The sequence below is a fragment of the Colletotrichum navitas genome (genome assembly GCF_030913465.1).
Source record: "Colletotrichum navitas strain CBS 125086 chromosome Unknown LY79scaffold_134, whole genome shotgun sequence".
Taxonomy (NCBI): domain Eukaryota; kingdom Fungi; phylum Ascomycota; class Sordariomycetes; order Glomerellales; family Glomerellaceae; genus Colletotrichum; species Colletotrichum navitas.
In genome coordinates, this window is record NW_026850680.1 from 55,076 (window position 1) to 82,859 (window position 27,784).

At 40.7% G+C, this 27,784-nt stretch overlaps 8 protein-coding genes across 8 annotated transcripts; 3 read left to right on the top strand and 5 right to left on the bottom strand.

Moving 5' to 3' along the window:
• The first annotated feature begins 508 nt into the window (after positions 1-508).
• Positions 509-1,197, top strand: LY79DRAFT_86515 (uncharacterized protein). The gene is made up of 2 exons (XM_060565172.1): positions 509-1,041; positions 1,105-1,197. Exons 1-2 carry the CDS (start codon positions 617-619, stop codon positions 1,163-1,165), a joined length of 486 nt encoding a protein of 161 aa, XP_060407696.1. The 5' UTR covers positions 509-616; the 3' UTR covers positions 1,166-1,197.
• Positions 1,155-3,311, bottom strand: LY79DRAFT_680182 (heterokaryon incompatibility protein; the record flags this gene model as incomplete). Its single annotated transcript, XM_060564537.1, has 3 exons — positions 1,155-1,664; positions 1,701-2,926; positions 2,990-3,311. 3 exons carry the CDS (start codon positions 3,309-3,311, stop codon positions 1,224-1,226), a joined length of 1,989 nt encoding a protein of 662 aa, XP_060407697.1. The 3' UTR covers positions 1,155-1,223.
• Positions 3,312-4,480: 1,169 nt separating this feature from the next.
• Positions 4,481-5,511, top strand: LY79DRAFT_571894 (F-box domain-containing protein). The gene is made up of 2 exons (XM_060559296.1): positions 4,481-5,180; positions 5,242-5,511. The coding sequence occupies exons 1-2, from the start codon at positions 4,616-4,618 to the stop codon at positions 5,286-5,288; spliced, it is 612 nt and encodes a 203-aa protein (XP_060407698.1). The 5' UTR covers positions 4,481-4,615; the 3' UTR covers positions 5,289-5,511.
• A 363-nt stretch (positions 5,512-5,874) lies between these two features.
• Positions 5,875-7,331, bottom strand: LY79DRAFT_571896 (methyltransferase domain-containing protein). The gene has a single exon (XM_060559297.1). The coding sequence runs from the start codon at positions 7,307-7,309 to the stop codon at positions 5,921-5,923; it is 1,389 nt and encodes a 462-aa protein (XP_060407699.1). The 5' UTR covers positions 7,310-7,331; the 3' UTR covers positions 5,875-5,920.
• Positions 7,332-8,283: 952 nt separating this feature from the next.
• LY79DRAFT_594891 (Alpha/beta hydrolase fold-1) lies at positions 8,284-9,128 on the bottom strand (the record flags this gene model as incomplete). The annotated part of the gene is made up of 2 exons (XM_060561735.1): positions 8,284-8,634; positions 8,721-9,128. The coding sequence occupies 2 exons, from the start codon at positions 9,126-9,128 to the stop codon at positions 8,284-8,286; spliced, it is 759 nt and encodes a 252-aa protein (XP_060407700.1).
• Positions 9,129-10,665: 1,537 nt separating this feature from the next.
• LY79DRAFT_653959 (uncharacterized protein) lies at positions 10,666-12,734 on the top strand (the record flags this gene model as incomplete). Its single annotated transcript, XM_060562624.1, has 6 exons — positions 10,666-11,237; positions 11,328-11,367; positions 11,445-11,668; positions 11,729-11,976; positions 12,055-12,185; positions 12,268-12,734. Exons 1-6 carry the CDS (start codon positions 11,058-11,060, stop codon positions 12,732-12,734), a joined length of 1,290 nt encoding a protein of 429 aa, XP_060407701.1. The 5' UTR covers positions 10,666-11,057.
• A 470-nt stretch (positions 12,735-13,204) lies between these two features.
• Positions 13,205-14,995, bottom strand: LY79DRAFT_653960 (major facilitator superfamily transporter; the record flags this gene model as incomplete). Its single annotated transcript, XM_060562625.1, has 3 exons — positions 13,205-14,482; positions 14,569-14,748; positions 14,942-14,995. 3 exons carry the CDS (start codon positions 14,993-14,995, stop codon positions 13,205-13,207), a joined length of 1,512 nt encoding a protein of 503 aa, XP_060407702.1.
• Positions 14,996-16,800: 1,805 nt separating this feature from the next.
• Positions 16,801-16,977, bottom strand: LY79DRAFT_485442 (uncharacterized protein; the record flags this gene model as incomplete). The annotated part of the gene is made up of 1 exon (XM_060553291.1): positions 16,801-16,977. A coding segment is annotated over one exon (177 nt), but the record flags the coding sequence as incomplete, so codon positions are not given.
• Between the last annotated feature and the right edge of the window lie 10,807 nt (positions 16,978-27,784).

Here is a 27,784-nt window from a genome sequence, read left to right on the forward strand (position 1 = left end):
AACTTCAATTGAGACAGGTCCTAACCGAAAACAACCTGGGAACAAACAGCCTTACCTTTTTCGTGGCTGTAAGCTGACATTGGCCCTACACGAGGTTCCCAGAGACTGGGTGTATGCAAAGTTGTGGAGACAAAAGGACTCCTAAGGAACTCCTTCTAAAACATGTCTGACAGGGATGGCATGAGTAATCAAGACGATATATCTATATTTACAACTCGATCAACTGCACGGGACCCAACCTAGCTTAGCACCTACGGAACGAAAACCGTCAATTAGGCTATTGAAAGTCATGTAGACTTGGGAAAAGGCATCATACGAGTTTTGCAGAACATTCAGACGAGGGGCGCTCCATTCCCACCCCCAAAGAACCACCACGATTCTAAACGCTCGCATCTCCATTATCCTCTAATACTCCTGTGGTAGTTCTTGTGTTTTTGACCCGGTCAACTTCTTCTTCCACATGAGCATCTTTTCGCCTTCTACTTCTGTTGCTGATTTTTGTGTTACAGGGTTGAAGGCTGATAGGGTTTGTTGACATGAGTGCAGTGGGTTCCATGACCACACTCTCTCTTCCCTTTCAATCGTTTCCATCCGCTCTAAATCTTCCCGCAGACCTATGAAGACTGTCTTCAAATACTTTTCTTTGGGGATGCCCCTCACTACAAGAACGAGTGGTGGCCAAGTAGAAAGTAGCCTCCCAACCGCGAGTGCAAACATTCAATCAAAGGTAAAGCGTGAGGGTGGCCCGCTCGTGCTGAAAACAGCGGCTTCAGACCTTACGGTAAGAAGAACAGAACTTACCTATATATACTACTGGATACCATTCGCGCATTGGTCTTCTAGGTTGATCTGCGATGACGAGCCTCAGAGAAAAGAAGCCACCATTACAGTAGCGCTCGAGAATACCAACTCAGAATGTCTTCTAACCATTTTATTGAGACTTATCTGGGACTTTGCCGAAGACTCGAGAAAGCCTTGCACTCTCCAGCGGAATTATAGCTCATATGAACCCTTTCAGGGTGGCAGGCCAGTCCATCAGAGGTGGGTACACTATCTTTCTCTCATAGTCGCGGCTAAATAAATTGGGGCGAGTCCTCCTTTCAGAGAAAAAAGTCGTCGCTTATCGGTTGTATTATTTAGATCAGAAAATACTATATGGAAATGAGCAGAATGTGGAAAGTAAACTGGTGCCCGGATCGAATCCTAGCCGTTGATAAAGCAAATCAGACTATCCTAATCGTCCGAACATCGCGGTTGGCTTCAGAGTCTGTCCCCGAATGGTCATCCCGGTGTAGCGTTGGCCTATTAAGGACCTCAATCTCAGCAGCCTCGGCCGTGACAGCCACCCCAATCCTCCTGTACGTAGATCTACTTGTATCCAGAGCAACCAGCAGCAGGTACGACACATGATCCTCGGGCGTTTTCTGTTTCTGAGCTGGTATGTAGAAGAGCGTTTTCTTATCGTTCTCATCATCGAAGCTTGTTTGGCCAACATCCAGGTGCACAAGGGGCCCGTTTTCCCAATCTTCCTTCTTGGGATCTTTGACTATGATGCCATCAACCATCATGAATAGTTGCTGGTATTTGAGAGTATACTTGACAACCATCTCAAAGGGTCTGACCTGGCCTCTGAGGTCAATATATCCACGTTCCACAAGACCTGTCTTATCCACTGATACTTAGTCCAAATGGAAGTCAACCACTTCAATGAGGAGATTGTTATCCGTTGGCGGCGCAGTGATAACTGCCCCGTCCACAGAGACCCATGAGAAGGACGGGGCTCGATAAGTATCTGGCCGCGTAGACGGCGATCCATCAACTTGAGCTTGCTTCTCCACCTGCCACAGGAGGCTGCTTGCCAAGTACCTGCGCCACATGCCCACGACATAAACATCGTCGATCCGGGTTGCAAAGTACTTTGCGACACCAGATAAAGCAATCAGCTTATCGGAACTCTCGGTCAAGCGGGTATTCGAATACGCCCGTGCAACCGAGTTCCAGGCGGAATGATAAAACATGGGATCGTTGAGAGTATCCCCTGATGCCTCCAGCTGTGGGCTCCGCGAGACTGGGTCGAGCTTCTTGAAGTTTGTGGGGGGGCCGTTGCGTAACGACGTGGGAAGCGACTCTGGATAACACTCAGCGGCCGTGTGCTCCCTGCATTCCCAGAACAGCTGGTCCCTGGCGAAGTGCAGAACTCGCGGAGAAAGCAGGCGCTCCTGCAGGACCCAGCCGCGTGTGTTTAGGGGACATTGGCCGATATTATCGCCCCAAAAGCCCAAGTTTAAAATGCTGCAGTCCATGTAGCGGCCCCCAGGCGGAAGTCCAAGTCCTTCGATACACATCCGAACATGAGCTGTATGGCTTATGCGCGGATCTCTGTCAAAAAAGAGACCTTTGGAGCTGTCATGGGCTCCTGCAGCAGATATGTTGCAGAAGGAATGCGAGTACACCTTGTGCATCTGCGCCGCCTCGACCAGCCAGTCAGATAGATCGTCCCGATCTTGTAAGATGCAGAGTGAATCGATCCAAAGAAATCTGACGCCGAGGCGCCGGGTGACTTGGATGGCCTCTCGGAAAGTCTTTGGCAGTTTGTCCAGCCTGATACCTTTCCGGAACTCGTCATACGTGGATCTCTTCAGTTGCAGAAACTGGGCGGAACCCCAGCAGTGACTTAACGTCGTGTATCGCTCATCTGAGTCGATGCCGAGCTCCGACGTCACCACGATGCGGAATACATCTGAAGTCGCGGTAGGGTAAGCTAGATCGAGCAGGCGGGTGGGATGCCATGACTCAGCGTTCTGCTCAGCGTTGCAGGCAAGGTGACCGGAGGTGCATTGTTGGATCCAATTCGCGGCTTTACTCCACGATTCCTCAGAGGCTGTGCTCTTGCTGGAAAATGGTGTCATTTTCTCCATTTCTCTTTCTAGTTCACTTGATTGTCAGAATACTCGGTGATTGCGGCAATGATCGTATAACGGTGACAAACCGGGGCCTCTCAACACCTCGTATGTCCCAGATATGTCCTCCAGCGTTGGGATTTCATCCCGGTAATCCGACTCGAAAGTCACAGATATCAACAGTTCCATACCAGTAAATTCTACACCCGATTCTTGACCGATGTTGATGATGGCACATAGCGTTACAAGGCCGGTGAAATCATCAAGGGGCTGCCCCGGCGTCCTGGAGGGCTTGGTCGTGTGATGCCGAGATGTCCACTCGTGATCAAACTTCGCCATACTAGACCGACTGACTTGGTCGATCTGAGACCAAAATGGGTAGCATACTTCACAGGCATCGTGGGCAGACATCGCGAGGCTAGCGGCCGATTCGTGATGCGCCAGCAGGACGTGCGGGTCCACAGCATCGTCGTCGCTGCACACCCATCCCTTGCGGTGCTGGAGGGCATCGACGCATACTCTACACAGCATGGCGGAATATCTATCAGAGTATGTGTTAGAGCACGTCAGCGGGAAGTTGATGCTCGAGAGGTTGGGAACGGTTGGAAACATGGAAATTGAAGGAGCGGGGTCTTTGCCGCGAAATAGTCCCTATTGTTAATCGATAAGTCTAGTCACGTCAGGGGAACCAATAGCGTCGGCCTAGGTAGCTTGGCGCTTATCAAGTAAGGGCATTCATTTGCGGTCACATCGCATCCAAGGCGATTTGAATACAACTGAGGCTTCTAATTGAACATTTCCTTGGCGATACAATGCAAATGAGATGAGTTTGCAATATTGAGGCTCCAAAGACGATTTAACACCAACCCTCTGCGATGAGCCGCATATTAAGTGTATTTATTAGCTATAGTCGATTGGAACACTCGGTTATCGCGAAATCTTTGCGCTCGAATGAAGTGGTCATTCTACATCTCAATGCTACCCCACGGTTTATATCGTTGAGGAGTCTCCCAGGTATCCATTGACCAACTTTACAACATGGCTCATCCGAGGACTCAGGTGTGGGACGAACCCTGACAAGCTTCGCCGAGGCTGAAGAATGCATACCGTCCAAGTCAAGTAACATGGCGTATCTGGTGCACTGAAAAGTATATCATGTAATTGAGTGCTGTACACGATGATGGCCATATTAGCATGAGCTGAACCACCAGTTGTATCGTCTTCTCACCTACTTACTTACTGAATAGCAGGCTGCATCATGGTTGTGGCATGTTCCTCGCCATTAGTCTTACGTCCTGTTGGCCAAATACGAACTGCCACAGGCACAATACCTACACACTACCTACACAGGTACTCTCTAGATATGTACCCTTAGGGGTATTTAACCTACTACGTAGGTACAGCATAGTTAGTCATAGAATCAACCTTGATCATACACACACATGTTGACCCACCTTTGGTAAGCCCTGCCATAAACTAAGACGTTGGATGCCTACCGCTTTGGCGCCACTCCCCACTTGGCCGCAGGCAGCAACGGCGGAACGGACCCAACGGAGCGCATTTTATACCTGCAAGGGTGATGCAGAACGTTAATCATCAACTATTAATATGCCTTCAAGAGTCCTACGTGACTACTTTTTCTTTGAGATCAACGCCAAGATCTCAGTGGAAAACTAAGAAACACAGACCTTGCACAGATCCATTCCACAGCAGCCATGTTGACAATGTCCGGCCCGGCATCACCAGTCCAGGATCTCGCGGAGCCGCTGTCGCAGTTTTCGGCCTCTCTCTTTGCGAAACTGCCGGCCGAGATGAAAGTTGGCATTCTATCCTACTGCCAACAGAACGACCTCATTTGCCTCTCACTGTCATCGCACTATTTCCGAGAACTCACGCTGCCCTTGATCCCAAAGAAGCCCCACTTGCAGCTGTACGACCAGAATCTACCTCCGGAGGCCATATCCTGCGCGTGTGGCAACAACCTCGCTGTCGGGGTGGAAAAAAACTATTATGCTCATCGAAAACGCCGACATGAGTACATCATCCAGCCGACGGCTGGCGGGCAGTCTGGTTGCCAAATCTGCCGGCATTGGTCGCTACCTTGCCGAGCATACCCCCCACAGCATCCGATGTGCCGGCTATCCGGGTGTAAACACTGCATGTGCATTTCATGCCCGCTGTATGTGAGACTCCGCAGTTGGATCGGGACGGAGTTGCGGTACTGCTCGAAGTGTCGCAAGTTTACCAAGCGGGAATGGACAAAGAAGTACAACGGAAGATGTGAGTACCGGGACTCCGGTTGGGCCAGAGTGGGGATTCCAGCTAAAGCTCCAGCCTACAGGTCTACATAGCCAACCCAAAGTTCGGAGAACATCAAACAATCGCTAGACAGCGGTAAAGGGCCAATCATACGGACGTCGCTAGTGGAACAAATAGGGGACTATAGGGGTTAATCGCTAGGGTTTCAACAACAAAAAGTATATAAAGGGGTCGTCGTTGAATCTAGATAAGAGAAGAAATACAAGGGTAGTGTAGAAGAGTTCAGCTTCGTGTAATCATTTAACAAGACGCATACATAGCAGATCTTAGTTTCAAAGCGCAGCCCCTGAGAACTGTTCTTCGGTGCATTACTCAAGTGAGCCTGTGTGTTGCTATAAGAGATCAAGACGTGGTTGGTTTTCAGAAGGTTACCTTTCAAATAGCCACAGCCTGTGCCTCTCCTAGCATAGGGAAATGGGGGTTGACGACTGCTACGTGATGGACCTCTAACGGCAACGCTAAATACAACCAAAGCTAGCTTCCGGAAATGGAAATCATTTTGTGGAGTGAATAATACTTGGATATGAATGATATGAAAAGCGATTTTCCTATTGTCACAACGGCGAGGATTCACGAGAAGCAACCATCATGTGGAAAACTGGCATGATGTTCTAATACACGAATACCTGGGGGGATGCTTCTGTCAAAAGCTTCTATTAATTACCACCTCAACGAGGCTTAAATACCAATTGCCACCCATCTTACCCAGAACCCTTGCTGGCTACAAGCATCAAATTCCTCGGCGATACCTTGTAGTCAAAGATGGGCAAGACCTCTACATCTTCCCCTCCGTTCTCAGTAAGGAAGCAATACCGATCAAAAGCAATCACGCTTTCGACGACCTTGCAGCACAGGACACTGAGCGTCCACAGAATCGCTATCCTGGCGTTATGGTCCCGGTATCGAACCTCGTAGGACATAAGTTCGTCGTCGGTAATCATGCAACCGTCAATGCCGAGGTATGCTATAGCTCTGCGCGTAAACTTGGCAAAGCTGGCCATGTCCCCCTTTCGCACGCCCCAGACAGGCCTATTTTCCTTGTCGAGCTCGACCCCTTTATCAAACAAAATCTTCTCCAGGAGCGCTCGATAGAAGCGGCGTTTCGAGTACTCGGACTCCTCTTTACTCAGGTCCGGCCTCTCCCAGTTGTTCGGCGCCTGACAGCCCGTCATCAGGGCCGTTGCGCTCAGCGTCACGTCCCTGTTTCTCATTCTTTCGCTGACGGGAAACCCAGCCGGGCAAGCGGCAGAACGCGGAACGATGTGGTTATAGCAACACCCGACGGCGCCCAGGTGCGTGATGAGCGGGACCGTTGCGAAGTATTTCAGCATGTGCTCGGAGAGGTTGCCGCACGCGTGCAGGCCGACGAGCATGCACTTCTCCCCTCCGGCCCAGGCCGCGATCTCGGCTGCCAGCGGTGCTGTACCGTCGATATAGCGCCGCATGTGCCGGATTCTGTGCCCGGGAATCTCGAGACTAGCGGCGGCGGCCTCCGAGGCCTCGATCTGGGCTGCGCTGCCGTCGATGGCGAGGACCCGTAGGTCGGGGAAGAGAAAAGCAAGAGAAACAGAAAGGTAGCCTTGTCCCGAGCCCATGTCGACGACGTGGGTGATGCCGTTGGCCTGGCAGACGCGCTGGATGTAAGCGGCGGCGGTGGAGACCTCGGCGATCTTTTTGGTTTTCATGCGGCCTGTCAGAACTTCTGGAAGGTCAATGCTTGGACCGGGACGCTGGGCACGAGGGAGAGACAGGGATTGGAGGGAGGTTAGCCACTTGGTCAGCGACTCCGGCCGGCCTCGCAAATGCCTCGTTTGTCCATCGTCCACAGCATCTTCGTTCTTGGATGGAGGGCGGGCCAGACACTGCTCCTCGATGCTGTCAATCAGGTCCTGCTGCGCCAGACGGTGGTCTGGGATTGCGGACCACCAGGTCGTCCACTCCGAGGGCAGGGCGTCCCATGCGTTGTAGATCAACGCGTCGTTGACGTGGATATCGCCTGTGACTTGGCGGAACAAGGGTGTGTCGATGAATCGCAATAGATCATCCGCGTAGCTATCAACATCGGAATACGAACTTGGTAAAGTGATCATATTGCAGGGGGAAGGAAAAGAGTTGATCGTTAGTTGCTTTCTCAATCATCATTGGAGTTTGCTAGTTGGCGGTAAAATGGCGGTATGCGTCGGCAAAATCTAGATGCGGAGACACTATGTGACCCTTCTTTTTAACTGAACCCTCTTTTTAAACTGTTTTACGATCTGCGGGCAATCAGTGGGGAAACCCCCGTAATTACGCCTTGCCAGGCGTTCATGAATCGCGAATCGAACAAGAAATAGTCTCGAGCACATTTGGCTAGCTAGCCTGACGTTTTCTCTCCGGCGCCAACTATAGGGCCTACCTTTTTCTCTTCATGGCAAAATGAAACTGCCTCGCAACATAGAAATCATGGCATGTGGTCAAGGAAAGTATACTCTTCTAAAACTTCATCCCCACTTGTATGGATTCGAACTTTGACCGCTCAAAAAGTTCTCTCTCTCTCTCTCTCTCTCTCTCCGAGCTTATGTTGGCTCCCGATCGTCCGAGGGCAATGATGGCCAAGGTATTCCTCCCATTCCAAGATAAAGTGAGATGGTCTCAGTGAGACATCTTTCATGACTTTGGAAACCCTCGCAAAAACCTTGAAAGTCCGACTTTGAAAGACAGGGCTGGAAGGTCAGTTTTTGCTAGAGCAACGCTTCGAAAAACCTTTGCCATTCTTTCGAAACACTTGCATAGATGGCGAGCTGAAGTTCCTCGGAAGTCGAGACGTCGGCTAAAGATTGCAGAATCATGCGTCGGAGCTCTAGTGGAAGACTTGTCGTCGCGGGTGAATGATAGAGTGCGGTACCACGTGAGCCTCTTCGTTTTCCTTTCTACTAATATGACTAAAAAGAAGTAAGATACATGAATGTTAAGGAAGCCTAAGACTCATAATTCATCCGATATTACTAGTTCCTGAGAACAATGTTCTTAACTCCATAACTGTAGGCTGACGTGGCATCCTTACATCACACGAGGACGGCGGAGCTTAGGCGGCTGCCCTCTTGGTCACGGCATCCTCCGCTGCCTGCTGCAGAACGTCGCCAAGGGCCTTGGGCATGCTGAGGAATGGCGAGTGGCTGGCTTTCAGAGTCGCCGTGAAGGAGGAGGCGGGGAACGCAGATGCCATGCTTTTCTGCATTTCGATGGAGATGGCTTGATCGTTCTCCGCAAAGATGTAACCCATCTCGAACCCGTTGTTCCAAGGCTCGTAGCCGGACTTGTCTGTCATCGTCTTGAAAGGCTGGGGGAGCAGAGCGGCCACCGCCTTGGCGGCAAGCGCGGGCTCAACGTCGGCGTAGAAAACAGACAGCGGGGTTTCTGGCGAGATAAAGCCGTCCTGTAGCACAAAAGGGTAAAAGTCAGCCCCTTCCTGAAGTCACTGACCGCGGCTGTATCTTTATGGGAATCTCCGTGTGTTCTTACCGTGACGTTCCACCATGCGGGCTTGTCTCCACCGTTGTACAAACTCGTGCCAGCGGAAAGGGCAAAGGAGGTCATGTAAATAACCATGATGACGCCGCCGGGCTTGTTCTGGGCGACGAGGTCCTTGTAGTTGAGGCCCTTAACAGCGTTCGCGACGGGGATACCGCCATAGGAGTGAGCGACCACGATGACATCGCGTCCCTCATCGACGAGCGTCTGCACCTGGGCGCGGACGGCGGCAGTGTCCTGGTCGAGGCCCAAGTCGGCATCCGTACTCCCGACGCCGGCCAGAGTCACGGCAGCGGTTGGGTAGCCGCGGCTGGACAGATCACTACGCACCAGGTCGAAGGCCCATGGCCGGTGCCAAGCGCCGGGCGTGAACAAGATCGTAGGGAGTTGCCGAGACATCGGGCTGGCGGCGGCTGCTACGACCAAAGTAAAGAGTATCGAAGTTGAGAAGTACATGGCGGATGAGAGCCTCGACGACGAAAGAAAGGACGAGTTTCAACGGTGGGGCGTGTCAACGCAGGGGCTGAGTTTGCATGATGTATCCGACCAAGAACATACGAAACCTAGGTGAGTTAAAGCATGATATATGAATTGGAACGTGAGGTTGCTCGTCGGTAGTCCCGTATTGCTACCCACCAATGTTGTCCAATCCAACCTAAACAGGGACATGGGTCAGTCGGCTGTTGAAGGATTAGCGGCGGTGGCCAGGGTTCGGCCAAAGCCCAGTCAAGTTTGTGCAACTGGAAGAGTGCAAAGGACCCATTTGTGCGGATCCGGGCTATATCGTCGTCGGCAGTAAGGTAGTATCTCCAATCAAACAAGTCTGGCTCTCTCGGTTTAAGCTCCGACCCCGATAGTGCGGTATTTAAAACAACAATAATAATTGTGTTTTCCATCAAGTACCAGGTATTTGAAACCATCATTGCATTGAAATCTCTTCGTAAGCTTCTTCGACCCGCCCTTGAACGGCTGAACAACGCACCATTTGTTCATAATCATCCGGCCAAACCATCCAGATCTAATCTCTGTCAACACAGGTAAATGGCCAGTGCGTTTCCCTCGAGATCGCACCCGTAGACCAGTGGGGAGAAGACGCAACACGGGAAATCATTCGGCAAAGGTGATCTGTGGATAGATGCCCCCCCGCCCAAAAAGAGGGGAAACGGGAGAAAGAAATAGACTGTCACCACTGCGAGGAATGTATCTGCTTTCGCCCACGATGCTTGTTCTCGTAGAGAAGAGCTGGCCCCGTCCTTTTTGGTGTTCAATAACAGGTGAAATAGGCGCCATAACAGGACGAAGTACGTATACGGTATTTGCATGTCTTCAAGGGCAACCCCCCATAGATCGAAATAGCAAAGACGTACATCACTATGAAGCTATCGAGAGCTGTGAAACTATACAACCTTCTAATACTTATTCGGTCCCAATTCCCATCTGCTCGACGGGTCCTGAAAGAATTGAGGACTTCGCTTGCCGGTGTACATATAATAATCAGGTTTTGTTCCTTGGCTCCTTAGACATGGCTTGAGTCAGGATCCCCGACGTCTGGGACATGGGGAAGATCGCAACCAATCAAACCATTCTTCGGATATATATGGACCCAAAGCTCCATCTTGGCTACAGCGTTGGGTAGTAATTGTTCTTTTCAATAAGGGGCTTCCGTCCAGCAATACACACCCTTGTCGAGATATGGCCCCAGGCACCCTGTGGCTTATCATTTTGGCTTGCATGTCGCTTGGCAGCTTTTTATTCCAGCACCTCTTTCTGCTGCTTCGTTGTTGCTCTCGAGTGGTGCTCGCAGTCAGGCAACTTGCTATAGGGCTGATATACTCATGTGCTTATTACGCAGTGTAACCACGTGACAGTGATTGATCCACTTGGAGAAATATCAATCAGCAGTTTGCACCGGCTGAGTGAAGATGTGAGGCTGCGAGTCATGAACCATGAATAACACCTGGGGTTATGATCCACTACTTCCTTTGAGCAAGGCGGCGTTGTAGGCTATGTTTGTATCCGTACGCTGGAGACACATTGATACTACCACGCCCACTGATCCGTCAATCATGTTGTAACGCGCCGTACCACGGCTGTGACCTTTATAGAAGCTTGTTAAGATCAACAGATGGCATCTCTTGCATAAGTGCCTACAGAAAGGGGTTCTTTAGCATCACGCCGAGATCGTCATGCAGTACATAGATAACATATGTTCAACGTCACCCCACGCATAAGGCGTAGGGCTCGCCACTATCATTTCAGCTGATGTGAAAGCAGCCTAAGATCTTAGTTTTCCCTTACGCGGCCATCTCCTCCTTGGACGGCATTCAGATGGCCCTACCTCCCCCTCCGGAAGGCCTCGACCTTGGCGAGTCGCGGGTCCACGAGGTCACCAGTATCCTCGTTGCTACATGGACGTTATCCTTCATTGCAGTTTCGCTCCGTTTCTTCGCCCGTCGTCTCAGACAAACCCAAATATGGCCGGAGGATTGGATCATCGTCGTTTCGCTAGTACGTGTTACTCCTTCTGCTTTGTTTCTTCGCTCCCTCCCATGGATTCAATCTGCAGCAGCCAGCCATACTGACAAAAACTCTTCACAGTTGGCCGCGGGCGTCCATGTCTTCATCACTATTGGGTTGAGTAAGTAGTGAGCTCCCGAAGGGCTGACATATCTCATACCATTCGTCGCCAATATTTTGCTAACGTCATAAATCAAGTGATACCTAATGGTACCGGCAAGCATGTCTGGGTCGGACCTCCCGTAGCAACCAAAGCATGGGCTCTTGGTCTCTTCATCTCGGAAATAGCCTATACGATCACCTTGACGACCATCAAAAGCTCAATCCTCATGTTCTACTGGCGCATTTTCGGTGCGAGGCCGAGCATTAGAATCCTGATCTGGATCTTGTTCGGTGTGGTGATGTCTTGGTGCATTGCAGTTGTAAGTATCCGCCACTTCCGTCCTCCTTTTGGCTGCTCGCGACATTGACCAATCCATCAGCTCCTCGTCTCCATCTTTCAGTGTATTCCCACGCATGCGTTCTGGGAACGCTACGACCCTGTGAGCCCAATGTCGCCCACAGAGTTCTATTGTGGCGTCAATGTCAACATGTTCTTCAACGGAAATTCAATCCCCAACATCATCACGGACGCCTTTGTTGTGATGCTGCCTATCCCCTACGTACTGGCACTCCAGATGTCCAGACCCCAGAAACTTGCACTGCTTGGTGTCTTCTTGCTGGGTACTTTGTAAGGAAAACAATCCTATCATTTTGAGTATTTAAGTACATTCAAGGATCTAGATACTAATTGTACTTTAATTCGCAGCGTTACCATAATCTCGATTGTACGGTTGCAGACGATCCTCTCTGTCGACCTCAAGTCCCCGGATATCACGTGGAACTTCTGCAGCACAATCATTTGGACTAATGTCGAAGCCAATATTGCAATCGTTTGTGGTATGTTATTACCCACCTTTCGGGTCTTCGAAACCACCTTAAGCTACCAGTTTTCTCTTTGATTGACATTTGCGATCCCTAGCTTGTCTACCATCCTTGAAGCCCCTACTATCCCTGATGATTGACGGCACGCTGAAGTCGTCCAATACTAAGGAAGACGAGAGCTGTGGATCTTACGCACTAAGCAATGGGGCTAGATTTGGCGCCCGCTCTGGCAGCAGCCACTTGGGCTCCATTGGTGACATCCACATCACGGTCAAGGGTAATTGTCCTAACCACGGAAACGCCTCTCTTAGCCCCGCTGTTTCCAGTCGTACAACGAATTATGGCAGCACTTCCTTGGGCTCCAAGGTTGTCAACCACCTCACAGTCAAGGGGAGCTGCCCTGGGAATGGGCAGGACGACGAGCGTCCATTCACCCGGCTAAGTGAGGGGAGGTCTAATTCGAGTCTTGAGGAGACAGGATATAACCATGGAGCTGAAGGGAAGCCGGCCATTCTCGTCAGCCAGGACTTCGAAGTGAAATCTATCATAACCCGCAAGTCTTAGGCAATGTTGCCTCTCTCAAGACACAGGTTTGCAAAATAACGGCCATTTTGAGGTGGATAGTCAACGGAAAGTTATTATCTTCAGTTATCAAGTAAAGTTTTGCTGAAAAGAAATGTACACAAACATAAATGTACGCAAACAATTCTTCATCTTGCTCTACCTTTCTTATCAAGAGATCCCAATGAGTATTACACTGTACTGATGAGGCTGAGTTATATCGAACTGCTATCATATTGAATCGACAAAACCTGTATACAAGACATTTTGGTATTTTGCCATAATTTTTAACCAAACATTTCGTGAAGCCAAGAAAGAAGCAGCGATGCAAGATACGAGCGATAACGCATTCCATGCAAGGTCACACCAAAGCAATCGCAACATCTTGGTTCTATCACTTAGAGGAAAAGCCACCACAAGCAAGGCTCTGTTGTTTGATACTCCTAGTTTAAGTTTCCTCTCTGGAACCATGCCTATGACCTTGTTACGCCTGTGATCTTGGCGCCATAGAACCACATTGGTACTACAGAGAGAAAGATGGCAACCTCAATGAGAGCAAGTGCAAGGAACACGTGCCACCCAGATTTGAGCCACCAATCGACAAGACCGAGGGAGATACCAGCGCCGATGGCATTCTTGAGGACATTGACAACCACACCGATATCGATGGCCTTTTCCGGGTAGATGTTAGTCGCGTACGAGATGAGAATCGTGCAGCCACCTGTAAGGTTGACGTTGATAAGGGCCCAGAGCACACCAATGGTGGCCCAATGCCACTGTTTGGCGAGTCCATAGCCGACTAAAGCGATGGAGATCGGCGTCGAAATAGCTAGTGGTACTAGAAGCGGCAGGGACGCTTCGGGCTTGTGGTAGCCGTTGCGTCTGCTGAACCGAGAGACCAACTTGTCAGCCATCAAGCCACCGATGGGAATGCCGGCGCAGAGTCCTACAAGGACGCTGGTGTTGAACAATCCAACGAGGCCGGTAGACCATAATAGCGGAGGCAATGAGAATGTTAGGGAGACGAGAGTGGATACGGCAATGTTAGATGAAATGGAAACACCAAAGATCAGGACGGTGATCAGAACAGCAGGCGTAGCCAAGAGGCGGTAGGGCGTGAACAGCGTTACCAACCAGCCTGGAGGTGGGTGGCGATATACAAAACGGGAGAAGAACGACCGCCGTGACCAAATAATGGTCCAGGAGGTCGGGGGGTACTCCTCGGCGGGCACAATGTTGGGACCGAACTCCTGCTCCTGGCTTGTCATGGCGTCTTTGGAGCCGACAAGCTCTAGTTCGTGGCTCTGGGACCTGGCACTTGACACGGCTGGAAGTGGAGGCTCGCCGATGATGCGAATGTTGGCGAGGGGTTCTGGAAACATGACGAGGCTGCTGACCAGATTCAGGACCGACATGGCGCCGAAAAGGTATTGCGGATATCGCCAACTTCCGAACCCCTCGATCATGTAGCCAGCGAAAAGAGGCCCAAAGACAGTGCCGGCGCCGAGCGCCAAGGTGTAGACGCTCATTGCGCGGCCGATGTATTCTTGCGGAAACAACATGACGACGATCATGGGGCCCATCGACTCGACGACGCCGCCTCCCAGGCCGCCGACCACCCGGGCGGCGATCAGGGAACCGTACGTTTGCGCCGCGGCCTGCCAGAAAAAGCAGACAGTGAAGACTGTAAGCCCCAATATCATGGTGTACCTGACACCGATATGCGCGACCATGGGCACCGCCCAGACATTCTGGTCATGGCGCGTCAGAAAAGGCTACGACGGAGGACGACATAGGTAGGGAGGACAGGAGTGAGTATTAGGGGCAAGATGCTTACACCAAAGCCAAGTGCGAGAATAGCCCAGCAGGCCAGCCGAGATGCTTCAGTCGGGCTGACGTGAAAGTCTTGTATAATTGAGCCTAGCATGGGCGGCACCGAGGCGCTCATTACTTGACCCATCATGACGAACCAGCTGAGAGATGCCAGCATGCAAACACGCCACCAGACGGGCCAGGACTAAAGAGAACGGCCATGTCAGCAAAGGAACAGCCTTGCCATAGACAAGCAGATATCTAGATTGGAAAGGGGCTAGACGTGAGAGCTGTGATAATGGAAGTCGGGTCGAGGAAGGAGACGCGGCACGTGGCACGGTCACTCTAGTATCCTTCCATACCGCACTCGGGTATGCATTTGTGAGGATTGATCAAACCTTTGGATATGCTGCCGTACTTGCCGGCACTGCATCTCTCGGGGCTGAGGCCATGATGAATGCTTGCTTTGATAAGAAAGAAAAGCAATGCTTGTCTCGAAGTCGAGGCTCGCCTACGCGAGGAACGACGGCGATGAGTCTAGGTAGCACGCGCTCAGCGCTAGCACAGTGAATCGATATGCACGTCTGTGTATTGTTTTTGGGAGCAATCACCGGTGGAGTCGGAGACGTCGACCACAATAGGGTCAGTCTTTTAGGAACGGCTTTAGGAATACTTTGTTCCGTGCGATAAAGCAGAGACGTCGAGATGCCAGTTTAGGTGGAGTGTATTAGTCCGACGGGTGAAGCCCCCTTCCAGATTCTGACACAATGCGCAGGGTTGACCCCCGCCTTTGCAGTCAGCGTGATGGCCACACACCACCTATACAGATAGACGGATGAACCAAGCTATTTTCTGGACATAGCAGGCTATGTTTAGATACGACATGCCACGTACAAACTTGATCCTGGCGACGTGCCGAACGCATGAATTGGACCTCGCGCGCATTGCGGCAATTATCCGTTTATCCGGTTGCTGCCATAACACATCTGCTGTTCCATGATTAGCCCGGTGGGCCTTCAAGTTTCGTCTGATTTCATCTCCAGCTTGATGCCGGAAGCTTTGACTAACATAAGAACATTGGAAGATGACAGATACGCGAGGTTGAGGTTACAAAAGTTCGCCCTATTTAAAACGACATGCTGATTTATGGACGATTGCCCCGGGACTATATGTTTGGACTAGGTGGTTCGACACAACTAAACAAACAATGTGGCTCATTAATGATTGGAACGTGGCACAATAAATAGGCCACTTTTTATGTATTTGCGTTGATGATGATACGTCATGATAGTACTTATACACTATTCAAATACATTCGTGTATTAAAATCCTATCACTGCGCAAAGTAATTTGCATGCGATGATGTATAATTAGACAACTTCGAGCTAATTTGCTCTTTCAGCCTCTTGTATATTCGTTTTCGCCGGGATTTCTTTTCGTTGAATGTTCTCGCCAACTTGTAAGTTGTCGGTCTTAGCCCAGAAATCTTCTATTCACCATCTAGCCCAGTGGACGTTTGAATGATGACAACCTTCTGTCGATAAATGATTTCCTACTTGAAATTCGCGTTGGATAGACATGAAAGGTTTCCACACACCCGGTGATAAATGGACACCGTGTGTTGGATTGCCTCGTTCAGTCTGATGTTAGCAGCAAGGCCTGGTACTATTTTCTTGACACAGCTGCCCATGGAGTCAAAGTCGGCGACTGGCATTGCTTCGGAATTCGAGCTTCTCATTTTCCATAGTATATCTAGAGAGTTATGAGTCAAAAGTGGGTGCCATGAATAATATTATCGCGATGTAACCCCAAAGCGTGGAGACCAAATGCGGCTAGTCAAATGGATCAGAAATCCTGTCAAAGGTAGTATCAACGTCTTGTAGTGTAGATCTACGATACAATGAGCAGCTAAGATTAAAAAAGAAAAAGAGAGAAAAAAAACTTCTAATATCAATTGCGAGCTGGGGAGCGAGAGGCAAGACTCCGAGGTCACTTAGTGTTATGCCATGTACTCGATGCTGGCAACGAATAGCAAGGAGAGGAGGTCTTTGGTGATACCAGCCCCGAAGAATACTCGTACCTTTAAATGCTAACAATGTCACCTGTCGTCTACTCTTGAGTAGTCGGTGCAATAGAAGCGCCTGTGTGTAAGCTTGTCTCGGCGTCCGGCATGTTTAGTTTGGATGACCCGAAATGCAAATAGCTGGATAAACACGGCCGTTGAGCCCACGTCCACATCCGAAGACCGTGCCCGTCCAGCTCTCGGGTTTGGGGCCGAGTGGGCGTCGGAGACTCCACAACGCTTGTCACTGACTCGCCATCCGTGACTTTCCTCCAAGATCTCTTCGCCACAGGGGCGGAGCGAGATGCCACAGGCGGGTTGTTCCTTGCCACTACCAAACACGATCATACTGCCACTTGCAGTCTGAGACTGAGACGGATCCCGCTCGTGTGCGACCTTAAAGAACTAAGAACAGCGTTCAAAACAGTTGTCAGTAAAACCGGCTTGGCAAGCAATCTGCTCGCGTGCGAGTTGATGCGCCACATCGTTGACGTACACTATGTAGGTTTACGAGCGCGTAGAATGAGGCTGGAGCGGTGACATGCTATAAATCCGCCGGAAAGCAGCTAATGAGTTCAAGATTGAGATGATACCCCCAAAGTTCGCCCGTGTGAACGAAAGCAGAGGAGACAACCTTTTTGAGAGGTGAGGTTTACCTTTCATCGGAAACTAGATTGTCTAGTATTGTCCCATGCGCTCTGGGTAAAGTTAGCGTTGCAGAAACCTTGTGGACACCAGGGAGCCATACCTGAGAGTTTTCTTGCCTATGGCAGGGCAGTGGCTGATTATAACGCACCAACTTGTGACGATCAAGCCTGTCGGCCCTCAATGATACGCCGATAGTAAGCAAGACACCCGTGTCCAATCTCACCTAATTCGGGATTCTGCTGTATTCCTTTAAGGCAAGGTGATTCACTCACATGCCCATCATACCTCAGGGTAAGTTACCAAATGGTAGCGCGTCAACAAAACTGCTGTTGCTAAGCTCAGATTCTTGTTGTCGCATGCATTGTACTGAAGCATCATTTATGTAGAACAAACGCGCGAAAGATACTGTAGGTAAGTACTCCCTCTTTCATCTTGTTAGTCAACTGCGTCAATCAACTGCGTCAATCCTCACACCAAAGCTTGGCCTTCAAGCAACACAATGGCTCTGTGCAGTCCATTCGTTCAGCCACAGCCAGCCAAATTTCGGAAATGCCTTTTACACTACCATGTCTTTTGGGTTTTGCGGTATAATAACAGGGTACAAATATCCCAATAATTTTCCCCATCCATGCTCGCTTTCGTGAAAACGCCTCGTCGTGGCCCTTACTTACCACCAAACTATAAAGGTAGTTCGCCTGGTTGTAAGGCAAGGTTCAGTGTACGAGAGCCTCGGGTGGGAAATACAGGGGTCATCATTGCCGCTCGTTCGCATCTCTTTCCCATGGCAGTTTGACCATGGTTTGTGACTATACCAGCATTTCCTTGCAGTTTGCCTGTCCGTAAGGCACTACACCCTTTGTTGACCGCGGCTTCGTAATCCGATTCCTCTTGGGTATCGTGTCTTGTCATCATTAAGGTTCTTTCGCCCTCAAAAACCAGACTTTTCGCCACAAATATGCAGTATAAGTCAACCCACCCACTTTTCAGCACCCCCCACATTTCAGCATGCCAAAAATGCCGCCTAGCCACCCCATTAACAACTATATCTATAACTTTAAACTACTACTACTTTTTTTAACCTTTATTAAATTACTTTATTTTTTTAGGATACCTTCTTTATATATTAATAGTTTAGTATACTAAAGATAAGATTAATTAAGTAATTAACGCTATTTAAAATAGTTATAGTATTATTTAGGTAGCTTTTATTTATAGTATTCTATAAATAACCCTCTAGTATTAACTAAGAGGACCTAACTAAAGAAAGTAGTATTTAAAGACCTCTAGAGGCTTTTAACTAGCTAGGAGGCTAGCCTAGCTAGTTAAGTAACTACCTAGGTAGACCTTAGGTACCTACTAACCTATTAATAACTAAAGGACTTTGCCTATTATATCTTTTAAGCTATAGAGGATACTTAACCTCTAGGTAAAAGGTAAGTAAATAGCTTTATTTAAAAAAACTTATTTATTAAGGTCTAAAGAAGTTAATTTATTAATTTAAAGTATATTAATAAAGTATTTACTAAGGTTATTAAAGACTAGTTTAAATATCTTATTATACTTTATATTTAAGCTATTAAACTAGCTAATAAATATAATATAGATAAAACTAGTATTCTTAAAAATAAAAGTAATAATAGGCTAATACTAAATAAAGCTTTAATAAAAGTAGTAAAAAAAATAGCTTAAATTATAAGCCTAAGTATTTATTATTAAGTATATTATTAGTAACACTAAGGGATAGGTTAATATAGTTAACTATATATATTAGTAGTAATTAATAAATAATAGAGGGTAACTATAGTTCTCTATTATACATAAAGAAAAGAAGGATAATTATTATAGGTTAGTTAGTTAAATAACTAACTTATTACCTATAAATTCTTAGAGAATCTATAGCTAAATATCTAAGGATTTACTAGCAATAAGTTATTAGGGTTAACCTAATAACTCTAATATTTATCTATAATAGTTAATATTATAACACTAGTAACTTTTTATAGTGTTAAAAATCCCCTATTATTTATATCTAAAAGAATAGCTAAAAAATATAATAAAAACAAGAAGCTAAAAAGTATTTAATACTTTTTACTTATATAGTCTATTATATATAAAAAACCTATTTATTTATTTATATCTCTAACTACCTATTACTAACTAACTTCTCTAATGTATTATTTAGTAATAACTTTATAAACTTATTTACTAGGTTATTACTACTATAAATCTACTATATCTTAAAAATCTTATAGTATTTATATAACTAGTAAAAGGCTATAATATTTATTATAAGTTACTTCTCTTTTATAGTACTAAGCTTTATAAGGCACTTATAAAGCAAGTATAAGTTAGTGTAGAGTATTATAGGTATTTATAGTAGTTTAAGGCAGTTAGTAATTATTATAAGAGTAGTACTAATTATATAAGTAATATTAGCACTAGTAACTATCCTATAGACCTTAGAGGTAAGTATACTATATATAACTTTTTTATACTTTATTAAACTAAAGTAAATAATATTACTAGTTAACTTAAAGCTTTTACTATTAGTAGTAGGTTACTTAATAATTTATTTATTAGTAAGAACTATAATAAAGCTAAGTTAAGAGGTAAAGTTATAGTTATTTATAAAAAAGCTATTAATAAATATAAAGAGCTTAGTAGTTATAAGGTTAATTAGTAAGAATTATAGACTATAGTTAAGGTTATTAATTTACTATTTAATATAGTAGTTTAGAGCTTTAATCTCCTCTACTATAGGTAATTAATATTAGGCAGTAACTAAATAGTTAAAGTAAGCTTTAGGTTAATAAATAGAAGTAATATATATACTATAGGCGTATTACTAGATATAATCTTACTAGGCAGTAGGTAATTTTTTATTAATAAGTTAAAGCTTTTTGCCTTAGCCTTTCTAGTAAAAAGTAAGCTTATTATTAGTAGTAATAGATAATATACTACTATTAAAGGTAATAAAGTTATTAGTTATAAGTAACTACTTAGGTTTTACTATAAAAGTAGCCTTCTTAAGCTTCTTCTCTTTATAGGTAAAGAATTTACTATCTATAAGGCTAATTATATTATCTATTTATATACTAATTAATCTAAAGTTACTATTATTAAGTAATAATATTAATAAGTAAAAGTTAAAGGTTAATAAATTTATCTAAAGATTCTCTCTATAATAGTAGTTATAAGTTACCTACTAGTAAGTTTTTGCCTTTATAATACTATATAATAGCTTAGTTACTATTATTATTATATTTACTAGGTAAAAATAGTAAATTTATATAGGTAAGTAAGTAAAAATAATATAATTTAGTAGTATTACTAATTAAGTATACGCTTAGGTAATATTATATAACTAAAGGAGAAATCTATATTAAAGTAGTAAAAAGGCAAAAGTAAGTATTAATTACTAGGCTATTTACTAAATAGTAGGCAACTATATAAGAATTATTTTTTTACTATTATTTATATAGCCTTAGATAATAAGCTATAATTTCTTATAAGGCTATTTATTTTTACCTTTTACTTTATAGACTATATATAATTTAAATATATAAGTATTACTATAGGATTTCTTGTTATAGGTAATAATATAAAATACACTATAGTTAATAAAGGCTTTTACCTTTACCTTATTAGATTCTTTAAAGGGTTTACTAAGTATAGTAATAATCCCTTTCTTATATAGCTTAATAGTAAGTATATAGTCTACCTCCTCTTTTATAGTTAAGAACACTATAGTTATAGTAAAGTATATCTTTATAAAAAACGTAAGTATTAGGTTCTTTTATAAGTAACTATAGTGTTATTATAGTAGTTTATTATTAATAATAATAGTATTATATACTTCCCTTTTAGCGTTAGGTATCTTTATAAGGTCTTCTTATGCTTATATAGTGTATATAGGATTATCTTCTACTTATATAAAGTAGCTAGTAGGTTTATTTAGTGTAAAGAGGTCTAGTTAACCTTCCTTTATATAGTAAGGTTTTACTATAGTAATCCTAAAGTTATATAGGCTATAAGGTAAATTAATAGTATAAGTAGTACTATTATTAGTAATAAGGTAAAATAGGCCTTACTAGCTATATTTTTTACACTATATATAGATAAAGGATTAAAGGGGTAAAGTAATAGTATTAGTTAAATCTAGGCTATTATATATAGCTAGTGCTTTATAAAGCTATTACTTTATATAGATTTAGTGTACTATAGTTATTACTTTCTTAATTACTTTAGTATATAATATAGTAGTTATAGTAAATAGTAACTTATTAGTTATTTAGGGGTATATACTAAAAATAAAGAAAGTTAAGATAAGGCTATCTAGGCTAGTAGTATTATTAATTACTTTAATAATAAGTTAAAGAGTAACTTTAGGTTTAGCGCTAGTTTCTTTATAAATAATCTTATAAGTATAGTAAAAGGGTATATAATAGTACTTAACTTTACTAATACTATAATAGGCTTTAATAAGTACTTCTTTTACTTTAATAGATAACCTATAGGTAGTATATTTAAACTTACTAAAGTAAAAATTTAGGCTAACGTTAGTTATTATTTAATTAGGTAGGCTAAGATATATATTAATCTAGTATATCTATAGTGCCTCTTATATATACTTTATAGTAATAGATTATAAGAATCTTACTATATTAAACACTATTACTATATTAACTATATAAAGTACTAGTTTATTACTATTAAGATATATTAGATATTAAGGTTTAAAGACCTTATATATAAAAATAAGATAATAATATAATAAAGAAGTAGAATATATAATACAGTATTAATAATACTGTATACACTGTATACACTAGATATAAGAATAACTACTTAGAAAACGGCTATATATACTATATAATAATAATATTTATATATAAAGAATAGGTCTTTTAAGTAAGACCTCCTCCTTCTCTAAGGAATTAAGAATATAGTTCTAGGTTACATAAGGTAAACAGATAAAACAATACCCTACTGCAGGTAAAATAATACCCTACATTCTAATAACCTACCTAATAACCTACTTAATAACCTAGAATACTAAAGAAATCCTTAGAATACCTAAGATATAGGTATAAGTAATCTCCTTATATCCCTAGGTCTAGTTAGATAGTTAGATCTATAAGCTCTTCTATTATATCTATAATAATATACTAACTTTATATCTTATCTCCTATCTCCTATCTCTTATTTACCCCTTTTGCCTCTAAAAGGTTATGAGCCTAGCTCTTAAGACCTAGAAAGAGGTTAGAAAAGCGACTTTCTTGAGAATTGAACCTACAGCCTCTGCCTTTTTAGGCCACTTTAATAACCTAACAACCTAACTAATTTAACTAACGCCTTCTGCTAAAGGCAATATTAACAGTAATAGATTTAAAGATAAACCTTTCTTGCCTTGAGGGCACTCTTAACTATACTACTTAGAACCTACTTACTAAAGAGAATAAATAATACAATAATAAGGCTTTAGCCTATATCTAACTATATTACTCTAATAGGCCGTTAAGGGTTATAAAAGACTCCTCTATAGCCCTAGAGGCTTAGAAAAAACTAGCTAATTTATATAAACCTAAGGGTTTTACTAATAAATTTCTAACCTATAAGGAGTTCTTTAATACCTCTTTAGAGGATTTTAATACTATTAAAGAATACCTTGCTAAGGTTAAGAAGTTAACTAATAATCTAGCTAATAATAAGCTAGAACTACCTAAGAAGGTTATAATTGCCTAGGTTTTAAATAGCCTTAATAATACTTATAAGGGTTTTATAACTAATATAATATAAAGCCTACAAAAGGACCCTGATTCTTATACTCTAGATACGCTATTTTCTAGCCTTCTAGATAAATATAAAAGGAAGAAGGGTTCTACTATAATAAACTTAACAAAAAATAATAACAGAATAACAAAAAAACTATAGAAAAAGCAGAGAGGTCTTTTCTGTTAAAACTGCAAGAAAACTAACTATACAGAGAATAACTATGCTTTTCTTTACCCTGATAAAGCACCTGTTTAGTGGAAAAATAAGAATAAGGATAAGAAAGAAGAAGAGAAAACAGTTAATACTACAATTTCTAAGGATATAGACTTAGATATAAGTCTAACCTTTACTAAAGGAGAAAAAACCCCTCCTGCTTATAACTCTACTGCCTATAATAATATTCCTTTTAAGAATATAAGTATAACTTATAATAATAACAATAATAATAATACTAATAATATAACCCTAGGTAATTTAATAAAGGAGAAACTAGGGGAAATAAAACAGATTGTATCTAGGAATAATAAATATATTACTTTTTGCCTTAATACTGCTGCTACTATTTATACTATAAGTAATATAAAACATTTATATAATATAAATACTATTAAAGAAAATATAAGGTAGGGAGAAGCAGAATCCCTAACTGTAAACTATAAAGGAGATATAGATATCCTAATTAATAACAATATATATACTATAAAAGATGTTTATTATATTCCACAACTAGGCTTAAATCTTCTAAGTCAGAATAAGTTAGATAAAATAAATATAGCATCTATATTCTATAATAATAATCCTATACTATATAATATAAAGGAAGATAAACTACTAAGTATAGGAAGAAAGATTAATAGCTTATATTACTTTAACTTCTATATACCTTATAATAATAACTATAATAATAACAATATACTTAATACTACTACTAATAATAATAATACTACTAATAATAATAAATCTAATAAAGATAAAGATTTAGCTGTACTATGGCATAATAGACTTGGACATACAGCTTACTCTTTATTACCTTACTTAAATAAAGCTACTATATTAAATAGTAATAATAATAATAATAATATATATATACCTAAGATAAATAATATATGTAAAGCCTATTTAAAAGGGAAATTTATAAATAAAGTAAATAAGATAAGTAATAATAATAGACCTATACTAGAATATCTAGAAGTAGTAGCTTCTGATTTATATAGACCTATAACTCCTATAACATATAATAAGAATAGATAGTTTATTATATTTATTGATATATATACTAGATTTGCTTGGGGATATCTTCTAAAAACTAAAGATTCTGAAGAGATATATACTATATTTAATAACTTTAAGAATCTAGTAAATAATAATACTAATAATAAAAGAATAAGAGAATTTAATACAGATAGAGGAAAAGAATTTAATAATAAAAAATAAAAGTAATATATAATAACAAAGGAATAATATATAATATAAGACCTCCTTATACACATAAACCTAATAGTATAATAGAAAGGATAATAAGAAATATAGTTAATAAAATAAGGACTTTACTATATAATTCTAATCTGCCTAAATATTTATGGGGAGAGGCTTTCTTAGCCTCTATATATATATATAATAGAACCCTATATTCTTTTACAGATTATAAAACACCCTATGAAAATAGATATAAAATAAAACCTAATATATCTAATATAAGAGTATAGGGAAGTATATGCTACTATAAAAATAAAGACCCTAACATTAGAAAATTAGATTCAAGAGCTAATAAGGGTGTTATAATAGATTATGGAAATAATGCTTATAAAATATGGGATATAATACAGAGAAGACCTATATAGTCTAGAGATATTACTATACTAGAAAATAACTTTATAACTAATAATAATAATAATAAAGAAAGTCTAGAAATAAATAATAATATAAATAAAGACCTTAATAGTAATAAAGATAATATTAATACTAATAATAATATATCTAAAGATAATATAATAATAGAAATACCTAAGATTAATAAAGAAGATTATATAGACTACAAAGAAGGTAATCTATTTAATACTATAGAAGATTATCCTTCTATTAATATATTAGCTCCTTTAAATAGAGCTGAAGATAGAGCATCTTATATACTATCTTCTAATATATTAACTAAACCTTCTACTTTTAAACAATTTCTAGAAGATAATAATAAAGATAACTAGATAGAAGGTATAAATAAAGAAATTAAAGAATTAGAAAATAATAATACATAGACTATTATAAAAAATAATAATAATAATAACATTATTAAAGGAAGATAGGTATATAAAATAAAAGAAAAAACAGATAATAATAATAATAAAATAGAGAAAATATATAAGGCAAGATAGGTAGTACAAGGCTTTAATTAACACTTAGGTATTAATTATTTAGAAACCTTTAGTACTACTTGTAGGCCAGAAAGCTATAGATATATAATAATATTAGCTGTTGCTAATAACTAGTATATGCAACAATATGATGTAACTAATGCCTTTGTGCATACTAATATTAATAAAGAAATATATACTATAATTCCTACTAGATATATATATAATAAAGAAGCTAATAAACTAGTTTTTAATAATAAAAATCCTTTATATAATAATAAAGAATATATATATAAATTAAATAAGGCCTTATATAGTTTAAAACAAAGTCCTAGACTATGGTATAAGCACTTAAAAGATATATTTATAAAAGAAGGCTTTAAAATATCCCCTTATGATGAAGCAGTATTTATATATAATAAAAATAATAATAAAATAATACTAGCTTGTCACGTAGATAATATGTTAGTAGTTAGAAATAATAAAGAATTTATAGATAATTTATTTAATAATATACTACTTAAATATATAAAGATAAAGCCTATAGGAATACCTAGTATATTTCTAGGAAATAAAGTATATATAGATTATAAAAATAAAAGCGTATATATACATTAAACTAAATATACAGATAAGATATTAAATAAATATAATAAAAGGGATTTATATCCTTATAATACACCTATAGATAATAATATAAAGTTATATAAAAATAAAGGACAAGTAACTAAGGAAGAAATATTAAAATATTAGCAAGAAATAGGTGCTTTAATATATTTAGCACTAAAAACAAGAATAGATATAACTCTTCCTGTTATAACTTGTTCTAGATATATGAGCAACCCTTCTAAAGAGTATTTTATTGCCCTTAATAGAATATGGGGTTATTTAAATAAATATAATAATCTAGGAATATATTATAACTGTAATAATATTAATAATTTTGATATAATAGGTTATACTGATTCTAACTGGGCAGGAGATCTTAATAATAAAAGATCTACCTCTGGTTATATATATACTTATGGATATTATAATCTTATTAGCTGGAATTCTATAAAACAAAAAACAGTAGCTTTAAGTACCTGTGAAGCTGAATATATGGCTTTAACAGAGGCTATAAAAGAAGCTATATATTTATATAATAGTTATAACTATATAAGAATAAATCTTGGGTTTAGTGATTTAAATAAACCTAGAATATTAATAGATAATAAAGCAGCTCAAAAGCTAGCGGAAAATCCAGAATTCCATAAAAAAGTTAAGCATATAAATATAAAATATCACTTTACTAGAGATACTATAATAAATAAACAGGTATATCTATATCATATAAATACAAAAGATAATATAGTAGATATTTTAACTAAACCTCTAGGAAAGGTTTTATTTTATAATATAATAAATACTATAAATATAATAGATAAAGATACTATACCTAAATATAATAAACAAGAAGAAAATAAGAATATAAGAAATAAGTATATAAATAATAATAATAATAATAATAATAATAATAATAATAATAATATATAAAGAAGAGTAATATATATATATAAATAAGTTACTATCTCTTGTTTTCTCCTACTTATAAAGGTTTTAAAGAGATTAGTAAAGTATATATTTAAGTATATATACTTAATAATAAATAGCTATCTTAATTTTTCCTATTAAGGTTTTTATAGATAAGCTATATATAATAAATTATATATACCTTAAGAGGGGGTATTAGATATTAAGGTTTAAAGACCTTATATATAAAAATAAGATAATAATATAATAAAGAAGTAGAATATATAATACAGTATTAATAATACTATATACACTGTATACACTAGATATAAGAATAACTACTTAGAAAACAGCTATATATACTATATAACAATAATATTTATATATAAAGAATAGGTCTTTTAAGTAAGACCTCCTCCTTCTCTAAGGAATTAAGAATATAGTTCTAGGTTACATAAGGTAAACAGATAAAACAATACCCTACTACAGGTAAAACAATACCCTACATTCTAATAACCTACCTAATAACCTACTTAATAACCTAGAATACTAAAGAAATCCTTAGAATACCTAAGATATAGGTATAAGTAATCCCCTTATATCCCTAGGTCTAGTTAAATAGTTAGATCTATAAGCTCTTCTATTATATCTATAACAATATACTAACTTTATATCTTATCTCCTATCTCCTATCTCTTATTTGCCCCTTTTACCTCTAAAAAGATATATTATATTAATAAAGATCTTATAGTTAAACTTATTATTATTATATAATATAAACTTAAAGTAACTAGAGGCTTTAGAGTGTAATTAGTAGTAGTAGTAGTACTTATTAATAGCTTTAATTAATAAAAGAAAAGTATTTTCTTTAGTGTATTTAAGTAACTTATAAAGTT